At 37.6% G+C, this 24585-nt stretch overlaps 1 protein-coding gene across 1 annotated transcript in view; it reads right to left on the minus strand.

Annotated features, from left to right (window-relative positions):
• The window catches only part of LOC116162365 (coronin-1C-A-like), a 4687-nt gene extending 3872 nt beyond the window's left edge, over positions 1–815 (minus strand). The window contains exon 1 of the mRNA XM_031475980.1: positions 789–815. Within this exon, the coding sequence (XP_031331840.1) occupies positions 789–815 (27 nt within the window). The remainder of the gene's footprint in view (positions 1–788) is intronic.
• Positions 816–24585: the final 23770 nt, after the last annotated feature.

Here is a 24585-nt window from a genome sequence, read left to right on the forward strand (position 1 = left end):
GCTTTTATTGGCATAAACGAATTTCCCCGCGTAAATCTTCTTCTTCGAAACTAAAGGCGTCCAGCATTTGTGTTTGAGTAACAAATAAAAACAAAATGAGTGTCAACTAGGTACCTACATGAGATGGAGCTAATCCTAAACGTGATTAACATGTGCAATATTTTAACTTTTTTAAGACAATTTTAAATGCTATTTTCTCTTTCAGTGGCCCTCGTAAAGCTTGCGCGAATTTATTATCAAACCGTACTCGTTATTAATTCAATCTTAATTTCAAAGTTAATTCGCACTTTATATTCTATATGGTTGTAGCTTTGTATTGTTTAGTGCGTTGCCTTTCCTTTTGTTTTCTTTTCATCATAACCCTCATTTAACTCAATTTTCAAAACTTTGCGTTTTGTACGCGAGAACAAGCTTAAAGATTTATAAAGCGAAGTATCACTCCAGTTTGCTTTCAAATTATTTAATTAACATTATAAATGCAACACGATCGAACGCACTCTTTAAGTGATCGTCGATGTAATTAAATAGAGTTTTTTCCCGCGATTCGTTTTAACGTAATGGAAAATCGCGCATTCATTATGCAGTTCTTACGGGAATAAACGACGTACTCTGTTTTATTTAAAAGTTGACAACGATATTTACCACCACCTGAAGTGGTTGCAAACAAATGGCGGGGATTACTCATTGTCAAAGCGGACCATTTAAATTACGTGCGTACGAAGACGTCTTTTCATTATTTTCCTTCCTCTTCCTGAGGCGATGTTTAAATTAAAAAAAATTATATGTACTTGAGAATGTGGAACCCCCGCAGGCATTCCTATATTGATGGATATTTCAAGACAATTTTTCATATGTTGTGCCAGAAATTACCTCTAGGAAACTGTACAGTTGGCTGTTCTGAAACCATCTAATATTTCACTTAATAATCGAAATTATCCGAGAATTTTCTTTGGGACTAATCGCCAAGCGTAACGCGGCGCAGCCCCTTTGCTTTCAATTTTCATTAATGCAGCTCCTCCTCTCCTGCCTTCGTTTATCTCCGTATTATCAAACATTTATTTAGAAAAGGCCTGAGTTTGGCGTTTTGATTTGCCGAGAGATACGCAATTCGGAAACGTTATCGGGTTCAATATTTTAAAGTGGATTAAGGGCAATCTACGTTTACACCTTTATAGTTATACAAGATGTGATGTGTGAAAGCGTGGTAAAAATAATTTAGTCTATTCCAATTTGACGGTACCGAAAGTTTAGCTCAAAAATCCTTTGTTTGGATTCGATTCTTATCAATAAACGCATCACAAATCTGTTTCATGCAAGTAATTTGCACGGGTCGATTCCTTTAGGAATATTATAATTACATCGAACAAAATTCCTTACGCAATTTCCTAAAAATAGCCAACCACTGTTTTATACAAACCAAAAAATTTAATATGGCTTACAGCTATTGACGTTTTGATGGTACAGTTGACTTTTTTACCACCCTTATCTTCGTGATGAATGAAAAGTTTAGCAGAAGAAAAGTTCGTATTAATCGCGAATCCAAGCAAACCGGCTTCAATTTCCCGAAAGTAACAGTCGAAATCGCGATTTTGCAAAGGAATGAAATGCCAATTTAAATTCCGGTTAAATTCTTTTTTGATTCTTAAGTACTCTCGTTTATATTCAATATTCTTGCACCATCTATGTATTTCCTTTGTAAACCCGTTCACTTAAGCTATCAATTATTTCTATAGTAGATTTGTTATTACTTTAGTTCTTTAGTTTGCCACTAGAGGTCATCTGTGATACTTCGAATTATTCCTTCTTTTTCTTATGTTTAATTTAAACATTGATTTTCTTAGTCGAACTTCAGGTTAAACCATTTGCACCAGCGTAAATATAGAGAAAGGCGAGAAATCTCCCCGTAACCCCCTATCCTGAAACATACAACTACTGGCTGAACAATTTTATGCATGTCTACCGACCGGGAAAATAGTTGTAAAAAAATTGACAGTTTCCGGACTATGAGTAATTATTTCGGTGGGCAAGGACTTTAGAAGAATTACAGTGAAACTTAAGAGTAGCTGCCTATGAAAATGAGAGGAATGTTAAACTTTAAGGGCACTTGAGCCAAATTTGACGAAAACTTGAAGAATTTCAGGAGACCCTGGGAAAAAATAGAGAACACGAGGTTTGGGTTCAACGTGAGAAGAATGTGATGGGAACCTGAAGAAAACTTAAATTGAAGTCAAGAACAGGTTGAACAAGTTGAGAGCTTATGGGAAAATTGAGAGAAACTTGAAGGAAACCATTTGAGGGGAGCGAAAAGAAAAATTAAAAGATAAGAGGGAATTGGTGGGTTGATAACTTTTGATATATGTACTGTGTGTAAAAGTCATATAAAAATTGATAGTAGAGATCGAAAGTAGCTTTAGGCTTAGAAAGATTTGGTTTTGAATTTACAAATTTGCCAGTATAGGAAATTTTATACATGTACCGCTTCATAGTTAACGTAAAACGGAACTAAAATGCAATAGAATAAAGCGCTTTCAGATAAGAATCGAGTGTGCAAGCAGATAAGAGTCAAAACGCTACAGTGTTGCCGGTTCTAAAGACTGTTCTTACGGCAACTTACTAGCTTGGTCGACTCACACACATACTTTTACCAATAACTTACAACACGTTTTACAAAACTTCCCACCAACTTTTACTACTTCACTTGACAAGCTAATAATTCAATACAATACAATACATTTGCGTATGGCATCTCTTTCGGCAATTTCACCACTTACTTTTCATTGGCGATTGCTTTGGTGCCTAGCTATTCAATTTCATTTTTATGCAGCTCATCATATAAATTGACCCAGCAAAATTGACGAAACTGTTTACCCAATACAAATGCGTGAGTCGATTGTTATTGACACCTGAGATACTGAAAAATAATTTCAAATCAAATGATTCACAGAAGTGTGTATCAGTTATCTACCGCTGATTATACGTAGATAATCGCGTTTGTTGGTAGTTATCGTTTATCAGTAGTGTAAATCTAGTCATGGTAAGCATAATACTGTACTTCATTTTGTGTAGGATGATTTTTTTTTAGTATTCTGAAGATCGTCTAGCCTTAAAAGTGCACTGCTATGCTTCCGACAGTGATTCGAGTAGTGATGGTGGTCTCAGTGACTTTGACGACAAATACTATGCATTAAAACCACCTCCAATTTCAATTGATAGATCACGGTGTAACGTTGTACCAATCCCAAGCTGTACTCGAAAATCCGATCGACAAACGCAACAAAGCGGTAAGCAGACCACCAAATCGTCACCAAATAGCCCATGTCACACTCACACGAACCAAACTGAGGAACATTTACCAATCGGTCGTATTAATACTCATATCAATAGTTCAAACTGTCACGAACGTAGGAAAGATGTTGCCACACAATGTCAACCTGCTCCCGAGAGCACCAATGAAACTACCACAGAACTTGATCTTCAGACCCAAAAAATTATGGAGCACCTTAAAATCTTGCCACGCCTGGCTTCTCAGAAATCCAATACTAATGTTTCATACGTACACGGAAATCGGAATGATACTACAACACCTCCTGGTTGTGAAAGGAATAAAAAGAAGAAGAATAAGAAGAAAAAGAAAATCTCTCAGCTCAATTTACAAACGAAGATAGTCGAGGGGCTACTCCCAATACCGTGTAGCACCCTCACCGCGAACAGTTCATACTGGCATGAACAGAGCGACACTGTTGCCAGTCGAGTAGCTCACCAACTTGCTCCTGATTATACCAATGACAATATCACACAGCTGAATCTTCAGGTGAAGAAATTCTTGGAGGGTTTTGAAATGGGTACTCCTCAAGAATCGACACACGTACAGAGGAATGATATTGCATCACTTCTAATGGGCCTTTCTCCTCTTGGTTACGAAACCAATAGGAATAATGCCGCTGATCTCCGTTTACAAATGAAGCAAACGCGACACTATCAACAGAAGGGGGTTGTGCCTAATGAGACTGTCACAGAGCTTGACCTACACACGAAGAAAATTTTGGAACATCTTAAAATCCTACCAAACCGCGCTGTTCAGCAAGCCACTCCAAACATTTCACACTTTCCAATTGGTCGCGTTAGTACTATGAATAGTTCAAACTGTCACGGACAATGGAGAGACGTTGACATGCGACTTCATCCCGTAAGAGCTACTAACAGCATCACTGAAACTGCCACAAAACTTGATCTTCAGCGCCTTCCAAGCCGTGTGCCTGATCCTTCTGGTTATGAAAGGAATAAAAAGGATGCCACTCAGTCCGATTTACAAATAAACATAGTTGAGGAGGAGCTCCCCATAACATGTAGTAGTTCTCCTCGAACCCTCGCCACCAACAGTTCATACTCGTATGCAAAGAAGGAAGCCGTTACTACGACTGTAGCTCATCAATTTGCGTCTGAAAACATCGATGACAATATCAGACAGCTCAATCTGCAGGTGAAGTCATTCTTGGAGAGTCTTGAAAAGGGTCCACGCTGTACTTCTCAACATTCGACTACGAGTATTTCAAACTTACACGCACAGAGGAGTGATATTACATCTCTTGGTTACAAAAGCAGTAGGAATATTGCCGCCAATCTACAAAATTACCCACCAATCGAGCGGGTTAGTGCCCCCCGAAACGACTACACGAACAGTTCACACTACTACCAGCAGAAGCAGGTTGTGTCTGATGACACCAATGATGCTGCCACAGAGCTTGACTTTAACACGAAGAAAATTTTGGAACATCTTAAAATCATACCGACCCGTGGTTTTCAGCAATCCACTACGAACATTTCCCACTTTCCAATGAGCCGCGTTAGTTCTCCTAGGAATAGTTCAATCTATCACGGACAATGGGACACGCGACTTCATGCCAATGAAAGTACCACAAAACTTGATCTTCACACCCAGAATTTTATGGAGCGCCGTTCAGGCCATGGTTCTCAGTCATCTAGTGCACATTTCTCATACGTAAACCCACAGCGGGATGATATTACAACACGATCTCTTCCAAGGGGTCCCTGTCTTTTTTGTTATGAAAAGAATAAGAATGCCGTTCAGGTCCCAATCTACCAACAGCATGATACTGTTACCACCAACTCTTTTTCAATCAATAGCCCCACATCGCTGTGGATATGAAGATACGCCAAACAAATGGATGTTTAAACACGTCATTGACAGAGAGGAAATAAAAGCACAATAGTGGTCAATCTAAAACGCCAAAAAATTGTACCTTTATGTGGACATTAAAATAACTTATTTTTGTTTGAATTTGTTCTGCGCCGATTCAATTTCCTCTAGGCAAAAGGTACAGGTGCAGATTTGGCCATTTTAACTTCACCAATAAAAAATTGGGAGGTCACTCCAAATTTTGATTTTGAAATTTCACCGGATAATTGCGGTTAAAAGTACCGGGAGTCCAAAAGAGTGCCTTTTAAAATATGTCTGTACGTTGCGTTCCTACGTGTGTATGTGTGTGGGTGCGGCATGATTCTTGTAAACAAGGTTCAGCCGAAACTTCTCGACCAATTTGGTTGAAATTTGTATTGATGTTCCCTTAAATGGTCTTAGCTAAAAGCTTTTGGAAACGAAAAATGGCTATAAAGCTTTTATTTATTTAATAAGGTATGAGCAGCAAAATTTTGATTGCTTGTTTGATAGCTCACGTTAAGAAGTTGTTACCCGGTGAGTTGATTGTATGATTAAACAGTTTTGGACAAACTAATCGGATTTATCGGTGCGATGGGTCAGGTTCCAGCCGCCCCACGAGCTGCCATTTTTTTACAAGCTAACAAAAACAAAACAAAACCTATTACCACCCTCATTTTCTTCAGTAGGCTACATGTAACGTTTATTTTCAGATTTACATTTACATCCATTTAGTACCAGTTACCCCTTCTGTGTGTCTCTCGTGTAGGTTCGTTGTAGCCAGTTTTGTTAGTAAAGTTTTCATTTCTTAGTTTCACTTATTCTTCCGCTAGAGGTCACCCGAATGTATCTCTTTATTTTTCCCTTTCCTTGATCTTCTGCGTGCACAGTACCTACTCGGCATAGAAAAACGAGTACTTGTAAAGATCACGCCGCTATTAACTTTTGCTGTGACAATTTTTGTCATATACCTTACTTAAGTGATTTGGTGCGAGATGAAGTTTTAAAATTACCAATTTTTCTAACAAGCTCACTCTGACGTGAGAACTATTTATTTCAACGGTTGCGGATTGTAATGGGTGGTTACTTTGCCGTTTCAAAAATTTCCGCATGTACCGCTTCATAGTAAACTGAAACTAAATAAGTCTAGCGATAACAAAAAACCTATTGGGGAAAGAGAGCGCAGTTGCCACGTTCGCTTCGGAGCTAAAAGTTGCGTTCAATGCATTTTTGCCGGTTGACAAAGCCGAAATACAGTTTTCTTATTGGTTGTTTGGCACGCACTCCAGCCGTGGTCATTGCGTTCAGACTCGTTTCGGGTTTTCTAAAAGCGCGATTCAAACAGCGAAAGAAGTGGGCCACCGGGCATTCTAAGCTGATTTTCACAAGCGAGCACGTACCAATTTTTTGTAACACTAATTATTATTCTCAGTTTATTTCAAGAAAAATTGAAAGGTTTTCGTTTAACTTTAAAAGCGACTACGTAAAGTACCTCTGTGTAAAACAATTGATTCGCGGTCGACCCACCCAATTGAATTAAGGTAGATTAAGATTAACCTAAGGTTAGATGGAGGAGAAAAATTAAATTTGTAGCATCCGTTACATAATACATCGTGAAGAAACATTTAAGCAAATTCGGATTTATGGACGAACAAAAACTTTTGAGCAGCCGGATTCGTATCACAGTCTCTTATTAACGAGTGGTAAAATATACGCGAAAGAATATTTTCGAGTCGGAGAACCGCTTTTCAAATAAATAAATATATATAAATAATAAATAAATGAATAGCAGCATTAACCTCATAGTAATAAACAAGGAATTTTTTTCGGATCGCCAAATACAACGGCTGGTTAAACGCAAGTTCTTCAAAGTGGAGTGACGTCATTGGCATTGTGCGATAAATAAAATTTTACATACAGCGGTTGATGTATCTCTCCGCAACAAAACCTAGTTCCTAAATTGCACAAAATTAGTATCCATAATGCGCGGCAGAATATTGTCATTTTATTCCTGTGCATAATCACGATTTCGAGTATTACTTTCACGAAATTGAAACCGCTTTGTTTATAAATTCGCAATACGTTTGGACATTTTTTTCGCTAGTTTCGCCTTCATCACGAAGTCAACTGTAAGGCCTGTTTCCATATTTCTAAAAAAAGCGGCATTTTTCAAGGAGAGATAAGATTAATTGTACGAGAAAAGAATATAACCTACGTCAATTTCAGTAAATTATTTTAAATTTTTAATTTTTTTATTATTCTTACTCTTTTTATTTGCCTCTTGATTACATAAAGTAATATGGGCTCATCAAATGTATAATAGACATATATTACAAATGTAAATAAAACAATACTGTAGTACTGGTCCGCTATTTTTAGGAATTTGCATAAGTAGTTTTGTGTGAAGTAATATATTCCTGAAGGAATCGGCCCTTGGCAATTATTTGTTTGCATGGAACAGATTTTGTATTGGATTTATTGGTAAAAATCGAATACAAACCAAAGATGTTTGATTATTTTGTGTCATAGGTTGGGAAAATGTATTTAAGTTCAGTGATATCATGCCTCTAGTGGCATTAAAATTTAGTTTAGCATTCAGCAGTGTGATTATATTTTGAAAAAGAGAATCTACGGCCATGATCTCTTAATAGGTAAAGTCTGCAGCATATGTAACCAACATGCCTATCACATCGAGCTCCATTGGCTTCTTCAAGGGGGAGATACCTAAATTTGTTGGTTCGCATTTCCAAGTAGCACAATATATTCAAATGTTTGTTGCGTATGCTGCATTAGGTTTTGAATTTCACATTTTAAGAGAAGATACGAGTCAAACTTTTTTATTACTGAGCTAAAATAAAAAATTAATCGTGATAATAAAATGTTTGCCAATGCCGTAGAGGTTCTATTTTATTTATTACAAATGGGGTCTTCAGCCCTTGTAAATGTAACAGCATGAAACATTTTTGTTTCTTTATTTGATTTTTTTATATAATTTGCAAGCTACCATATAAATGCGTATTAATCTCTGCGCTTTTGAAATTTATCAATCAACTTTATTTAAATTTTGTAGTCCTGCAGATATTCTTGTTTCTTCTGTTCTGAGGGTTGTAACTAGTGCACAAGTATTCTTGTTTGCTTTAATTGATTTTGCTAACCTACAGAATCTAAAATCTGTGTAACAAAGGTCCTTTCCTTACCAAATTCGCCCGAACATGGCAGTCATCTTCGGTTGCGAAAGTTGTATCTTTCATGATGCACCAAATATTTCTTTTATTTTATTCACCGAATCATCCAGAGTGGGTCAATTTTCAATTTTTTTAATTTTGGAAGAACACTTAAATACACAATTAAGTAAATTCGACTTATGTCTTGATTGTTTTCACCGTTAAAGTTTGGTAGTTTTTATGAGTAAATCTTTTGAGATTGTGCTTAAATTAATAACATATACATTTATACAAACTTCTCTATTTATCACTTCGGCGTCGATGTTGGAACAAAACACAGTTCAACTTGCTTCTTCTGCTTCATATTTTCTGGAAAAAAGGCGTCACATCCACTTTCATGCTTCATCGCCGGTGACTAATCCTTTATCGACTTGATATCGCTCTAGAAAATTCTCTACATTAATACTAATTCCTATATTTTTCTAACGTTAAAGCCTGGTTGTATAGTACGATTAATGCAATCTTGGGATGAAGCAAAAAACTTCAAAATACTTTTGGTTTAGACCAGAAGAATATAATACGATCGTTGGGCCGATATTTCTACACCTCACTAACGCTATTTTTGAGGGAGCACGTCCCAGCTTAAAATTAAATGATAATAAAAAGAAATATAGAGAACAGAACTATTCCGTTTATTGATCCATTGTTAACTGACATTATTTTATTCATTTCAGGTGGCTATGTGTTATTAATTTAACTTTTAAAACGTAAGCCTCGCCTTTTTCATGACTTATTACATTTACCTTTTGGATTTTATCCTAGTCACCTTATATTTTAATTAGAATGATGGAACCAGATCATTTTGTGTTTCGAATTTTTTATGGGGCTCCACACCATCACTGAATATAAAGTAGGAAGTTCACAAACGACAACGATGACAAAAACATGGATGGGGGACGAAAGGTACTTATAAGTGCTTAAGTTGACTGAAAGATAATGCAATTGGAACACCAAAGTGGACAGACGTGAAGGGAAGAACAATGGCAGGCCAAGCGGAGTGCGATTTGTGAACAATGAATTTGGAGAAGGGTCGACAGAAGAAACACGAAAGGAAATTCTAATGAGAATAACGGAATGTTCGAAGGTAATCTCGTATATAAGGCGGATGTAAACGTGTGAAGTAATGGAATTTTTGTCGATAATTCTTTGCGTGCATTTATGACGTATATCCTCCGCATGAGCTGCATTAAAATTGCCCCTCACTCGAGCTTGCTATTTGCGAATACTCGAAATTCGCAAAACTGTTGGTGAATTGCGACGAAATTCTCCAATCTATAAAGATTAGGGGAAAGTGTACTTGCGATAACCTCGAGGAGCGTCCCACTTGAACGAGCATAATGCACAAGGGTAGAAATGTTGAGGGATTGAAATCTATACAACAAATTCGAGTTTGCCGAGTGTGCAGTTCGTAAGCAAAAGGCATTTATAAGGAAATATCTAAGCGATAAGAGGTTTCCTTACGGTTCTAAGCAAATGTGATTGAATTCGGCAACTGTAAGGAAGCGTCTTATATGAAAAGGGGTGCACGAAAGTGATATATTATTATAACGAAAATTTCACATTTCATACAGGGTACCTGCTTATTTCTATACAAGTTGCGTTTAGACAAAAGGCTTATGTCGAGGCTGCTACACAAACCGCAATTTTGAGAGAAACTGCCCGCTCACTGCGGTGTTGGTATAGTCACAATTATAGCCACCACCAAGAGCTTCAGTACAACATCCCTACTTTTACATGTGCATTGATGCACATCAGTGACACAATATTAGGGGAGTCAAGATGTCGATTCGCCCCCTTCCACCCTTGCTGCAGTTGCTAATCCTATTTTGATTTCGAATAAAAGTGTAGAACTAGCGTAGTGTACAAAAGACACAATCATTTCCTGAAAATGGTATCCAGATAGAAAAAAATCGAAGTGTATGCACTAAGGCTCTATCAAGGAAAATCATTTAAGAAAAAAGAGAGAATTTTAACCTTATTTTCGGAAATCAATGACCTGCAGATTCGAAGATGCATATGATCGGATCCACGCCGACTTCGTTTGAAACGCATTATTCCAAGTCTCATCCACTCGCATCTTTTCCCTTCTCATCTATTTTTGACTTTCTTCAAACACTCTTCCTTCAAGTCGCTTTTGCGTCTGTTCCATTCTTCTTTTCTTTTCGTTCTTTATTGACTCGTCTCCTCCCGTCTCACTATTTTATTCACTCACTTTATTGAATCACATTAATTACACAAAATATTCTCGTATATGAATTTTCCCAAAGTTAAACTTTCCAATTAACTTTCCCCAAAAGAATAAATCCCGAGTCAATAATGATCGATTAAGCTAATTACTGAATCTTATAACGATTTGCCACAAATAACTTGATATTCCGCTCAAATACAAGTAAAACACAAATTGCAACCGCAAATAAAGCTAGCCGTTGACGCCAAAAAGTGAGCTCAGTTCTCGCATGAAATTCTGAAAACAATTTTAAAAAATGCTCCCAAACCGCAGGGATTTTTTACATAATTTGATTGATTAATGCCTGAAGGGCCTCGGTCTACTCACAATCTGCTTCTATATCGGGTACGATACTACATACGATACAACATTCGCGGTTTAAACTCGATCATAACTTAACCGAGATGGCAAGGATACGGAGACTGTACTGATGTTCACAAATTACTTAAACATACTCGCATAGAACCCTTAAGGGACAAAATAGTTATCAACTAAGTTTGGTTCAAGGTTACAAAACCTGTACGACGAACAAGAAATGTGTGGAACCTGAACCCTAAAAGAAATCAAAGGTAACCCCCTTTCGTTGATGACATAAAATTTACCTACCTCTTAAATAAGAGTGTTACTCGTAGAAAAGGTAACGATTGTCGATGGAAATTACATTACAACAAATTACAGCCGAAACCTACCCGATAAATAAATGAAGTGCACTTGGTGGTACTTGCGTCAAAAGGGCAAAACGCATATGTAAAACCTCCACTGGGAGCACAGGCTCATCTCGTCCAAACTAATCACTTCGGAATTCCCAAATTATGAATTCAATCGCCAGAGAACGATATACGTATTCAGAAGGTAGCAATTCGAATCCCATGCTGTTTTTTTAATGCATTTTTTAAGAATCAAAAAAAATGTGCTATTGTTTGCGTTTTGTCCATCCGTCCGTCTGGATGCGCTTCGGCCGTTTTGAACTACTTCTAGGGGAATAGTCCTAGAGTCCTGGAATTTTTTGCAGTAGGTAGCCTATACCTTGAATGTGGCGGCCATCAAATTTCGCTGTCTAAAAGCCCCCCCCCCCTCCCCCTCGAATTATTTCCGGATATGCTGTTTTTGAAAGTAAAACGTGCATAACTTTTACATACGACAAGCAATTGGTCTCGGATTTTGTATACGCATTCCTTTAGTGGTGCCAAGTTAAACTTTAGAAAATGGGGAGCGGGGGTAAACACATGTTCTACCCTTCATGGTATTCTAATAAAAGGTCTCATCGGAAAGCGAAAAAACATCACGTAATCATTCGGAAACTAAACAATTACTTAATTCCAATCTTTCACACGGAACATCTAAATTCTCTTCTTAACTGAAGTGACTTGCGATCTCTCCTCGCTCGCTGAGAGAATTTTCCTACTCTGAACGATCTCCCCTCTAATTACTGAGTAAATGTTTTATATCCGCAAATGGCGAATTATCTTCAACATTTTTTATTGGTTAATGTTTTTGTATTACCAATCACAGATGGTTTTGAGACTATTAATCATTCCAAAAACAACGCGATCAGCCGTATCCACGATGGCTTTATCTCATAAAGAGCTAAGAATTATAATGATAAAGAAAGACTGAATTTGCATTCGATCGCCGCTTTCTTGGCGCCTCAAATACTTAAAGAACAACGGCCCATTAAAAATGACTAGTTAAAAATGACACCTGTTTCGATGACCGCAATTAACCAGATAAATGCTTAACATCATCAAGACTAATATTTGTTTGGGACGCCACTTCAAAACCTTAGCACTTTTTCAACTTAAAAAAAAATTCTATTTATTTCTGCGGGAAAAATTGAAAACTTTAGATCAAAATCTAATGCTCTCGTTACAAAGCTTTCAAAATCGTTGAGTGCAGAATTTGGGCCCCGAACGCTTTGAATCACCACCAAATTGTTGAAAAATTAAAAACTGCTCTAGTCCAAGATTGAAATTTGAAGATATTATCCGACACCATCCTCGAAAGCGTTTTCCTTCCCTTCCTCTCTTTAATCTACGCTCTCTTTTTTTCCTTTAGTCCTCCTTCCTCCACGCGTCTTCTCTTCATATCTCTTTCCTTCGCACATCTTTCAAACCTATTTCATGTTTTCCTTACACTTCCCGGGCGCCACTATCCTCAGCACCCCTCACGCCACTCCTACAGCAACTTATATAAAGTTTATTTCGGCCTCTTTTTCTCACACTTTTTTCCCTTTAAATCTCACCAAAGTCTTCCTTCAAGCTCTTAACCCTTACTCCACTCGTGATACATTCCCTCATTTTCGCCTTATGTTTTAATGTTTTTTTTTTGCTTTGTCAAGGTTTTGTTTGTCCCTTAAATCGCCATCATGTTCTCTTCATCAGCCATCCTGGGCGCTTTCTTTGCTACTTCATCATTCTTCTTCCGTTCTCGTATAGCCGTGCTTCATTGACACTTTTATTCTTTACCTTATGCTGTACGTCTCCCTCTTCAGTTACTCCCAACTCCCACCCATCGCAGCCTCTTTCTGACACGTTTTCTCACACCTTTGCCTCTTTGAGATGCCATACTCTTGCTTCACTCTTCTTTCACGTCCCGTTCACGCTGATTTCACATTTTTTCACGCCTTCCATCTTACCTTTCTTCAAGTTTCTTCTTTCAAGCCTTTTTCTTCACCCCTGTTTTCCTCACGACTTTTTTGCACTTCCACGTTTCCTTCATACCTCTTTCATGTAGGAATCATTTACACCTCCTTCCGTAAAGGATCGCACTTTCTTTATACCGCCTTACTTCACGTCGCCTATCTCTCCTTTACACGTCCTTTCATACCTTCTTCCTATAAATCGATCCTCTTTAGATCTCATTTAAGCCTCCATTTGCCTTTTTCTTTTGATGACCCGAGTTCTTCTTGTCCTTTTGTTGAACGCGTTTCCTCAAATCTTTATTTTTTATTCTTTCTTTCTTTACTCTTCTTCCTCCTTTCCTCTTTTCTATACGCATTTATTTGGATAAAACTTTTTCACTTTGCGTTTTAGTCCTTTAACGTCGTAAAACTTCCTTCGAGGATTCTTCCTTTGCGAATTTTTCGTGACGACCTCATGCCTCCTTCATGATCCTTCATTTGCCTCCCTGTTACTGGATTTTCTTATAAATTGCCTTGTTCACATTATTTACGCCACTTCTTCGCCTACCTCACGTTTTTTCATGATTCATTCACGCCCCTTTCGCGCTGTTTTCCTTTATGCCTCCTTTACCTCTACCCATTTCGTCTTTCACGCCTCATTCATCCTACACGATTTATTCATATCCCTGTCTTTAACACGTTCCTTCTTCACGCCGCCTTCTAGTTTTAAACTATTTTCAATTACAACTTCTTTCATACTTTTTCTAACCTCCTTCACATCTTATTCCGTCTTTATTCACGCTTTATTTCTTCAAATCTGTCCTCTTGAAGACTCTTTCAAGCTTCGATTACCCCATTTTGACGGCTTCTTCGCGTTTCCCCAATATATTTCCTCCTTTTCCTAAATTTATCCCAAGTCAACACATAAGGTGCCCTCGCTGTTTGTGTTTTCCAGAAAAATTGACGCATTATCAGTTTACAGGCAGTTTCTGTTTTGTATTCAAGCGAAACGCTTAGAGTTTTCGACAAAATGCTTTAATTTTCCTTTTTGTATTCCAGCTGTTAACAGTCGCGCTTCCCATTCGCACTTAATCGCAAAGCAAACGTAGGTACTAATTTTCCATAACGCAATCGAGACTAAAAAAATCCTCACCCGACCTTGCCTTTGAATCGAAAACTTCTTAATGTCCGCCAAACATGCGATACACAATTTTATGTTCTTATCCAACCCTTCAAACAGATAACGTTGTAATACCCCCAACAATTATTGCTTAGGTCCACATTCGCAGGCTGTTATTTTAACTGTTATAAATTTCACCAGCGGCGGGTAGACAGGAAAACGTAAAACGAATTTAGTAGGTCACGGAAAAAAAACACCCCCAACCTCGCAACGTGCGTGACCGTCTGACGGGGTTGGCATAATAAATTACGAAAATCGAATTGATTATATTTGTTTTAATTAATGCACCTGTCAGCGGCTAGGTTGATAACCCTTAATCTACAAGATCTTGCGCGAGGGGGGACGAATCGCAAATCCTGTGACAAATTTCGTATGTAAATACACGAAAGACGTAGCTAAATAGAGGGGAAATTCTGAAAATTATTCACGCGGAGGCAAATACAAGTGCGGAATGTAGGAGAAAACTCGTATAAATCTCAAGAGTTAAAACTGACGATTGCGAGGGGTAGATATGAAATGTATTAAGGCTATATAAGTAAAACGGAAATTATATGGCGACACAATGCGTTATCTTTTAGATTTACAGTATGAATCTAGGTACTAGTTTTCAGGACCCGAAGACCGAAGTGCATTTTACCGATGTGCGGTTATTAATTAGTTGTTGAGTGACTACATAACGAAACTGAAATACTAGACATAAAGGCACCCCTTTGGTGGATGTGAGCGGAGGTATACATCCTACATCATTGGAATATTCTCTGTGTCACGTTTCACTCAAAGTTGGCGGCGAGGTGGCAATTTTATTCGGGTAAAAGATAGGTATTTTGCCGCTGCAGGACGAAATCTACGTTTTTAAAAGAAACAAGTATAAATTGTGCACAACTCTTGTGCTGATAAAGCGCATTTTTTTTAACCGAAATGGCTTTTGTTTTGACATCACTAATGGATATATTTCAATCACCCTTTGTGAGTACCCTCTTCCGACAATCCGTTCTTGAGTTATAAGGTAATATACCCGATCACGATAAGAGGTCGAGGAGGAGGGCTATGGTTGGTAGAAATTAATTCCTTTCGTTGAGACCTTTCATTAGAGTACCATGAAGGATAAAACTAGTGTCACTCCCCTCCCCCCCCCCCCCCCCGTACTTTGATAAGAAGACAGAAAGAAGAGCAGTAGTTGGTATAGAAAACGGTTCCTTTCGTTGAGACCTTTAATTAGAATACAATGAGAGATAAAATTAATTTGTAACCCCCCCCCCCCCCTCTTACACCCCGTCGCTCACTGATCTCGAAAAAGAGTCGCACGGGACAGTTATAGTTTGTACAAACCAATTTATTTCTTCGTGTCTCCACGAAAGGAATTAATTTCTACCAACCATAGCCCTCCTCCTCGACCTCTTATCGTGATCGAGTATATTCCCTTATACCTCAAGAACGGGTTGTCGGAAGAAGGTACTCACACAGGGCGATTGAGACGTCTGCAAGAAATATATCCATTGGTGATGATAAAGAAAAGCTATTTCTGTTAAAAAATGCTCTTTATCTGCACAAGAGTTGTGCACAATTTATACTTGTTCTATTTGGGAAGCGGAGCGGCGCGGCGGCTCAAAAATATTCCTTTGCGTCAATTTTACCACTTGTAAATGAACAAGCTTGCCACGAATCAGGCTGCTAAACGTTTTTTTCGCGGGATAACCCGTTTATTCGCATACATATAAAATTACAGGTAACTCTCAATTTTGTCACAAATCCGAATTTGTTTTAAACTGTTTCTCCACGACTGAGGTGCCCGAATTTTAGAAGTTCTCGCTGCTTAATATGATTTTACTACATTAATCTCAATAAATGCACGATCCAATTCTTGAAATCACACCACGATCTTCCCACATACGCGAAATAAAATCTGTGGTATACAAAATGGTACCCGCCAGCTTTTATAACTTCGCTAAGAATTCAATTTCAACGCACTTAAAATGGTAGGCAATATTTCTTGAAAAGAATCTTCAACGGTAGACAAATCACGCCCAAGCTGTGTACGTGATCGCTCGGTAATTAGTCCTCAAATATAATTTTTAACGCACACAGATGGTATGTTTCGACTCGCGACTCTAGCAAGAATCTCCCGCTCTTCCACTTTCGCGATTTGAATTTCGCCCGGTAGAAATACCGAAACGGGCTTTTCTTTCTGAATTCAACTACCTCGACTAGCACACCTTTTTGAACGAATAGTAAACCTGCATTTTTGTCACGTGGTGAGCTTTAAATAGAACGGAACGAAAATTTAGGTCCCAAGAGCTCGTTTCTCGCTAGACTTCATTTCGTTCACGTTCGCTATGAAGCGGTACATTTTCCTATACCTACTCAACAAAATACAAATTCCAAAAAAAATCACCTGTCACTTTTCTGGCCGCACCTATCACATTGGTAATAGCTATAATGACTCCTGTCATCACTGACAGATTGACATTAATCGAAAGCTCTATAATCTATATGAAAATTGAAATGTTATATTAAAATACGATTTCGGTTAAAATTTAATACAAAACCCAGTAAGTCGCAGCTAGTAAAATGACACTACTTGACTCGGAAATTAAAGTACTCGGCCTCTCAAGTATTTTCACGAAACCGTTAGGGCACGCCGTATGGCGTAGTACATACGCGCCATTTTGTGCAGTGTGAGAGTGCCGCTTCACAGTAAACGTGAACGAAACTATGTCTGGAAATAAGAGCGATAAACGTAAGCATTTCAATAAAAAAAAGCAAGCCGAGTATAAACGCTGGTTAGCAGGAGAGGTTAGGCTTTCTGAGAGTTTGCACGTACTATTTGGTTACTACAAATTTGCTTCGGTATTTGCAAAGATTCGCAGTTCAACTTCAAAAACCAAAACGCATAATTTGTGAGTAAAACCTATTCAGGAAGCTGTAAACAACTACTAGCTAACTTCGAGTGAAAAACGTAGTAGCGCGTTTTACTAAATTTCGATTACGTCGTTTAGAAACAATTGATGTTATAAAGAAAGCTATGTAAGCAACGGCATTAGGTAAAAAATATAAGACAGTTAATTAGTGCATTTACTCGCGGCAAAACCTAATTAATTGGGTAAAATTAATATCTATACAGTGGAAAATTATTCCTGTGCATGAATAACATCTCTTATCATTACTTTGAAGCCTTGTATTCTTAATTCTTAATTTATTAATTTAAACTGGCAGTTTTTTTCACTAAATCTTTCTGATTTTTTTTATTATTGAGCTAGCCGTGAGTCAAATAAAACTTAATTGTTACAGTAAAATTTTTGCCAGTGCCGCAGAAAATGAAATTTATTTATTGCAAACAAGGGTCATCAATCACGTTGATCCGATTGCAAAGCCAGCTATTTTCTATTGTGCTCTTATTATATCTTAATTTCGTCATCCACGCCTTCACTAAAGGTAAGTTTTAACGTTATTTTCTTACCGTTTGATATTACCGGCTTGGATTCCGCTGAAGTAATCTTTGATCTGTGCCCTCCGACGTTTTACTTGATATTCTCACGCCATTTAGATGTTTACTTTGTAATCCACTAGTTTAGATGTAAATTATTCTTGTAATAGAGTTATTTTTTTGCGTTAAAGGTTTCTTTCACATAATTATTTGTGTCGCCGCTTGAGGTCGTGCAGATGTCTCCCGTGGTATTTTTGGCTATCCTTTCGTTAAGTTTATCTTGCTTGCGCGCAGTTGTATTTCTTCCTCTTCAGGATCGTTTCTGCCTTTCTACCATATTATCTTTAAAGCGTTTTCTCTTTCTCTCTTTGATGTCTTGGTGGCTCCATTGAATTGTTTTACGAATTAGTATTTGCATTTGAACAATTCGAGGTATGTTACATTACTACGCAGTATTTTTCTTAAGACGATGTTTCTACATTACCGACTTGACAGAATTACAATGTATTTATTGCAAAACAGCTAGTTTTGCTGTTTTGAAGGTTTGGTAATTGGTAATTAAAATTTGCTTTAATTAATTGTCTATCGATCACTTGTTTGTGTAGTATGTGTTATTCTGGCCCTGAGTGCCTGTTTTTCTTTCAGGTTGATTTTGTTTATGTCGAATAAATTTGGTGATTGGTTTTGTGATTAATTGAGCTCGCCTTACGTTACGACCCAGATAAGAGGTCTTAATTAAAAATTTGTTAACTAATTCATTGAAATTTTGGAGACGGTTAAGGCTGCTGAATATTTTCAAATTAATAACAATTACGTCAATATCGAGATTTTCGTCATGACGAAGGCTCAACGTGCCCTAGAAAAATTATAAAATTAACTGATTACGGAACATTTCTTGTACGTTTGAAACCTCTATCCACCACAACACTTTTTGGGCATAGGTCCATGCATCGCCAATTCCGGAACATAACTGAAGCTACTAATGCTCGAACAATACGACAACACATTTCATTATTCGACATTTGAAAAACGCTGTGTGAAAGTGTGTACCTACTGCGTATTAAATTAGAAACGTCACTATAATTCAAAGAAAATATTGCGCCCTCTTCCTGAAAGGCTCTTCATTAATTACATTACTCAACGGAAGTTTCATCACAGCTATCCCTGTTTCATTTACTCGAGTAGATATCTCTTTTTTGTCTCGGAATAGCTTTCAAGTTTGTTTCTGGGGTGGCAGCTTTACTTCCTTGTCGAGGTAAGTCTTCAATATGACCGGCTCTACTTGTTTTTCCCCAAGTTTCATTCGAAGCAAGTGGATGACTAATCCCCCCATTTTAAAACTGCACATAATGGGAAAACGTGAGGAAAGGGCGAAACAAGGAAAACAAAGATTAACTCTCTGTTTGCTCAATTTTACATTTAATAATTTGAGTGCACATGTTCGGATAGTACGTCACGTCATGCGAAGTTTAGATAATTTCGCCCCTTCAGACGTTATAAACGATCTAACGTCCATTAGTAAATATTTGATAGCGTAATTGACGTGACGTAATCCTAATTGCCATCCGCGTAAACAGAGCTGGGCAGAATACTTTAAAAAAGTATTTGAATACTAAATAGTAAATACTTTACACAAATCAAAGGTATTTGAATACTAAATACTTTTACGTCCAGCACAAGCGAATACTAGATACAGATACATTGAAAAGTATTCGAATACTTGTCACTCAAATACCTACATTAAAAATTTAAAATATACTAGATAAAAGTCTTAATACTACTTAAAAAATCAAGTTATACTTTGTATGGGGTTAGCTTTTTTTATATTTCTATTGTTATATACAAATTTAAGAGGAGAAAAAGCGTATTATTATTATTATATTATTATATATGAGGTACCTACCAGGATCTTTCTAATCCTTCTATATCCTTAAGAATACGTGTACCAGTTTTCAAAGCGTCGTGCACATGATGCCTTTCTGAAATTAATCCTAGCGATTTTGGAACAGATCCATTTTTGACCATCCGTTTGTCCGTGTGCATGATAGTTTTTTTAGAAACGTGCGATCGCTTTGAAAATTGGTACACATGGTCTTAAGGATATAAGAAAGGTCCCTATCGTTTTTAAGCTACGTAAACTATCGAGTCAAAAAGTTTCACTCCAGGATCGTTCGGTATTCAGTTGTATCGGATTTTTATATTTGATTTTGTGACCATGGAAACTTTCCCTAAACATTTCTAAATTGTTCTCAAATATTTGAATAACTTAAAAGTACTGCCTTTTTTTGAGGCCGGAAAAAAAATTGTCTGAGATCGAGATCGATCGAGTGTCTATAATTTCAAACAGTTTGAAGATTGGGGTACTAGATCAAAAGTTACAGCCCTTTGAATTTTTTTTCGAAATTTGTTTTTTGTACATAACTTTTTATTGAGAGGTCTAACCGAAAACGTACGAATTGTTTTGGATTCTACGCACCAAAATTAATAAGAAAAAGTGTTTTCCCGAGAAATTTTGGTGTAGTCGATTTTTGGTAAAAAAGGAAGGTTATACACTGCCTTTTTTGGAGGCCCGACAAAAAAATTGTCTCAGATCGACCTGGAAAAAAAATTTTCTTATAGAATGTGGCCTGTAGAATCCATAATTTCAAACAGTTCCAAGATTGGGCTACTAGTTCAAAGGTTACAGCCCTTCGAATTTTCTTTCGAAATTGGTTTCTAGTCTATAACTTTTGATTGAGAAGTCTGATCGAAAATGTACGAATTGACTTGGATTCTACGCACCAAAATTAATAAGAAAAAGTGTTTTCCCAAGAAATTTTGGTGCAGTCGATTTTTGGTAAAAAAGGAAGGTTATACACTGCCTTTTTTTGAGCCCCGAAAAAAAATTGTCTCAGATCGACCAGGAAAAAAAATTTTCTTATAGAATGTGGCCTGTAGAATCCATAATTTCAAACAGTTCCAAGATTGGGCTACTAGTTCAAAAGTTACAGCCCTTTGAATTTTTTTCGAAATTGGTTTCTAGTCTATAACTTTTGATTGAGAAGTCTGATCGAAAAAGTACGAATTGATTTGGATTCTACGCACCCAAATTAATAAGAAAAAGTGTTTTCCCGAGAAATTTTGGTGTAGTCGATTTTTGGTAAAAAAGGAAGGTTATACACTGCCTTTTTTTGAGCCCCGAACAAAAAATTGTCTCAGATCGACCCGGAAAAAAAATTTTCTTATAGAATGTGGCCTGTAGAATCCATAATTTCAAACAGTTCCAAGATTGGGCTACTTGTTCAAAAGTTACAGCCCTTTGAATTTTTTTTCGAAATTGGTTTCTAGTCCATAACTTTTGATTGAGAAGTCTAATCGAAAAAGTACGAATGTATGTAGCTCCAGAGTCTAACAATAAGGCGGAGAACGTGCGTCCTTGTATAGAAATGGTGACGTGAGGTAGCTCGTGCCGATGGTCGAAGTACAGCTGATGGGTTTCGGTAACTGGAGAGTTCCTAGTCCAACCGCTACACACGATTCGGCAAGCCTGTCAGTTCGAACTTAACAGTTCACCGGTCACCTAAACGTGTATATACCCCGGTCGATGTACGACTGTTCAGGCGGTCGGACAATAATCAAAAGTATGTTCGTTCATCCGGCGAGCCTAACAGAAAACAAGTGTTTGGAGGCGCTTCGAGTAGCAAAAAACCTCCAGGTTGCAGTCAGCCTTTCATTACGTGGGATGGCTTCTCTCATTACAGTATTTTTTCTTTCTATCCAAGACTTTACCGATGACAAAAGTTGCAGATGAGTATCTTCATCCATGCCTAGATAATTGTCCCAATCTTTTGGATTCAACTTCAATTCATTCAGAAAATTAATACGAGCCTTTTTTTTCAACCAATCTTCACACTATACTGTACGTTTTCTTTTGGGTTTCTTTTTACCCAAACGACCGACTTTCATGCGGACTGTATTCAGTTCGAACTGACAAACTGCCGGATCGTGTGCAGCAGGCATATTATTACGCGTTTCCCGAGGCGTGAGGGCAGTCGCGGTGGAAATGTCGCTCCAGGTAATAGTGGTACTGGGGTAGGGGTATCTGGAGCCTGTTGGGTGTCCTCTTCAATGGACTGCAAGAAATTGCATCAGTTCTATGATGGTGGTTGGTGCCCTTAGCTACACTTCTTTATTCGAGTCGGGTGGCTAGTTGCGCTTTCCTTTGCAGGAATGACAACGAGGATGCTGCTTTTAGATCCGTGTGGTATTCCGCGGAGAGCCGTGTTTTCGTCTGGATACTGTCGTATTGATTCGCATGGTGGCGATCCACGTTACAGTCGAAGTGTCCCGACATGCCAATTGTTACAGGATTGAAGGTGGTGGTCGGCAAAAAAAGGTTACAGCAATATTCTATTGCAGGATTGGCGAGTGCACCTATAGTTAGATTGCCAGTGGCGGAAGGGCTAGGGAAATTGTAAGCGCTGCGTTCGAAAAACTTGGATTCAACCTCCCAGCGTCGGAAGCTTGCGAAGGGAAGAAGGCTTGCCCAACTTAAGTGGTTTGATGTTGATTTCGGAGATGCTTATAAAGGCAGCCCTTCGGTGGTGTCTGGCAGTGCAGTTTATGGCGGTGACGCAACCCCTTCTTGTACATCGGTAACATCGGTAACAAAACTAGGATTATATAGGCGGTCCGTGTAGAGTACAGCTGGAAGAAGGACCATTTATTCTAATTGAAAGCCGTGACCAGAACGCATCTCACCTAGATCTCCTAGTGCAAAAACATTAAAAGTATTTATGAACAATTGTTCTATCGCGTTTATAGTATTGCCGTTTTTTGTCGTGTAGGAAGGGCGGAATTATTAATCGTAACATCCGTTACAAAGTGAAAATTAATTGAAACTGTACTCTTTATTATCTTGTAAGTGAAAATAAATGTCACTAACCTCAAACTGAAAAACCTTAACTTTATTTTCTTTTGGAGTAGCTTATGTTACCGACCAGTGATACTGTCTATAGAGGAATGAAACAATTTTATACTAAAACCATCGATCGACTTCGTACTGAAAATTGCATTCCTTCTCTGAGAGCCTCGTCGTTAAATTAATGTGCAGACTGTCTCAGTTTCGCGTTACAAAAATTTAATATGCAGATAACATTGTTTGAATTTTGGATTCTTAATGCAGAATTTGCATTATTAAAGCAAGTTTTAATTGAGGACATAATTCGCATTGTAGCAACCTAAATACGCATTTCAAGAACGTTTTCGGAATTCAGTAGAAGGCGCCTTTTCTATTTATCTTTGAACTATAAGGGATGTAAAAGGTTGTTCTCTTCAATGCATCTTTCCAATTGACACTCGCTTTCATGTTTTATGAGTGGGGGAGAGCTGTTTGTGCATAAACTGCCTTTCTTAAAATCTCGAAAAGAGGCTATCCTACCATTTTGAATAGTTGTGCAGATAATGGTGGATTACAGACAAATTGATACACTACTTCAAAGTGCTGTGCTGAGCTTACGTCACTGTGTATAATAAACGTCCATTTGGAGGCAAATCCTGTGAACTTTACAGATCCACCTACAGAAATCAGTTCCGTAAACTCGGGATTAGTTAAAGTCGTCTTTAGACCAGACATTTAGACAGATCCATCAAACTCAAAAAGGCTCGAAGTAAAGCTTAATCCTACGCTCGAAAGTCTCCGATGTCATTTACGCGATGTCACTTACATCCAAAAAACACGTGTAACCCATCTCATCAAAATATTGCTACCAAAAGTTTTTGTGGGTCAAGCGCACCTTCATACTCAAATACTAAAACAAAAAGTAACTCCATGTAATAAAATTTCCAACTCCAATAACTATTGATCTGAGCACTGTGGGGTAGAGAAATGGAAAATGTACTGCAGACAACAAAGATTTTCAAGGTTCATTTCATTATTACATTCACTTACCATACACGTGAAAATATCCAGAGAAAACAATTACAATTCACTTTCACCCTAAACACTTACACTCACGCTATTGGTGGTTTTTCTAAAGTTTTTCGCGATAAAGCACAAAACGTGCACAACACGAAACAGTTCAAACAAGATGGAATTTTTACATGCAATATTTTTTTTGGGTTTTTTTTGGACGAGTTAATGAAGTTTTCTGATTGTCACAACGAGTAAAACGGAGTGATTCAACAGTACGCGCCTGTTTCAGAGGAGAGCTTTTGAAACAGTGAACTACGGTCAAATTTTCTCGGCTGCGTATCGCGCACCCTACAGTTTTATTCTGCCATGCGTTCTAAAGGATAAGGGATGTTAATAGATTATATTTGTTTCGGAATATACAAATGGTTCCCCTTACGTTGATTAAACTCGCTTCTGTGATATCTGCGGGCAAACTTTCTTCTGTTTCCATTTCGCAAAGTTGGGAAAGTTTAAGGGTCTCCATTTTTCCGATGGACTATAAATGTTAAATTACTTATACAAACAAATCGATAATGAAAGGCACGAAAAAGGGGTGAACCATCAGCAGGAAATTTTTATCATATTTACAACCCTAAACTACGAGCTTTACGCATGTAAAAGATCTTAGATTAAAATTCTTGCATTCTAATTTATGAAATGTGGCGTGCTCAAAAATAAACAATTTAGTCCAAGGAACGAAGCTTAAAATAGTACAAAAACTAGCAATTGTTTTCAAAATGCATAAATTTGCATAAAAATTTGGGAATAAGTTCAACTTACCCTTCACTTCAAAATCTATATT

This window comes from Photinus pyralis, unplaced genomic scaffold, assembly GCF_008802855.1.
Source record: "Photinus pyralis isolate 1611_PpyrPB1 unplaced genomic scaffold, Ppyr1.3 Ppyr1.4_LG10, whole genome shotgun sequence".
Lineage (NCBI taxonomy): Eukaryota > Metazoa > Arthropoda > Insecta > Coleoptera > Lampyridae > Photinus > Photinus pyralis.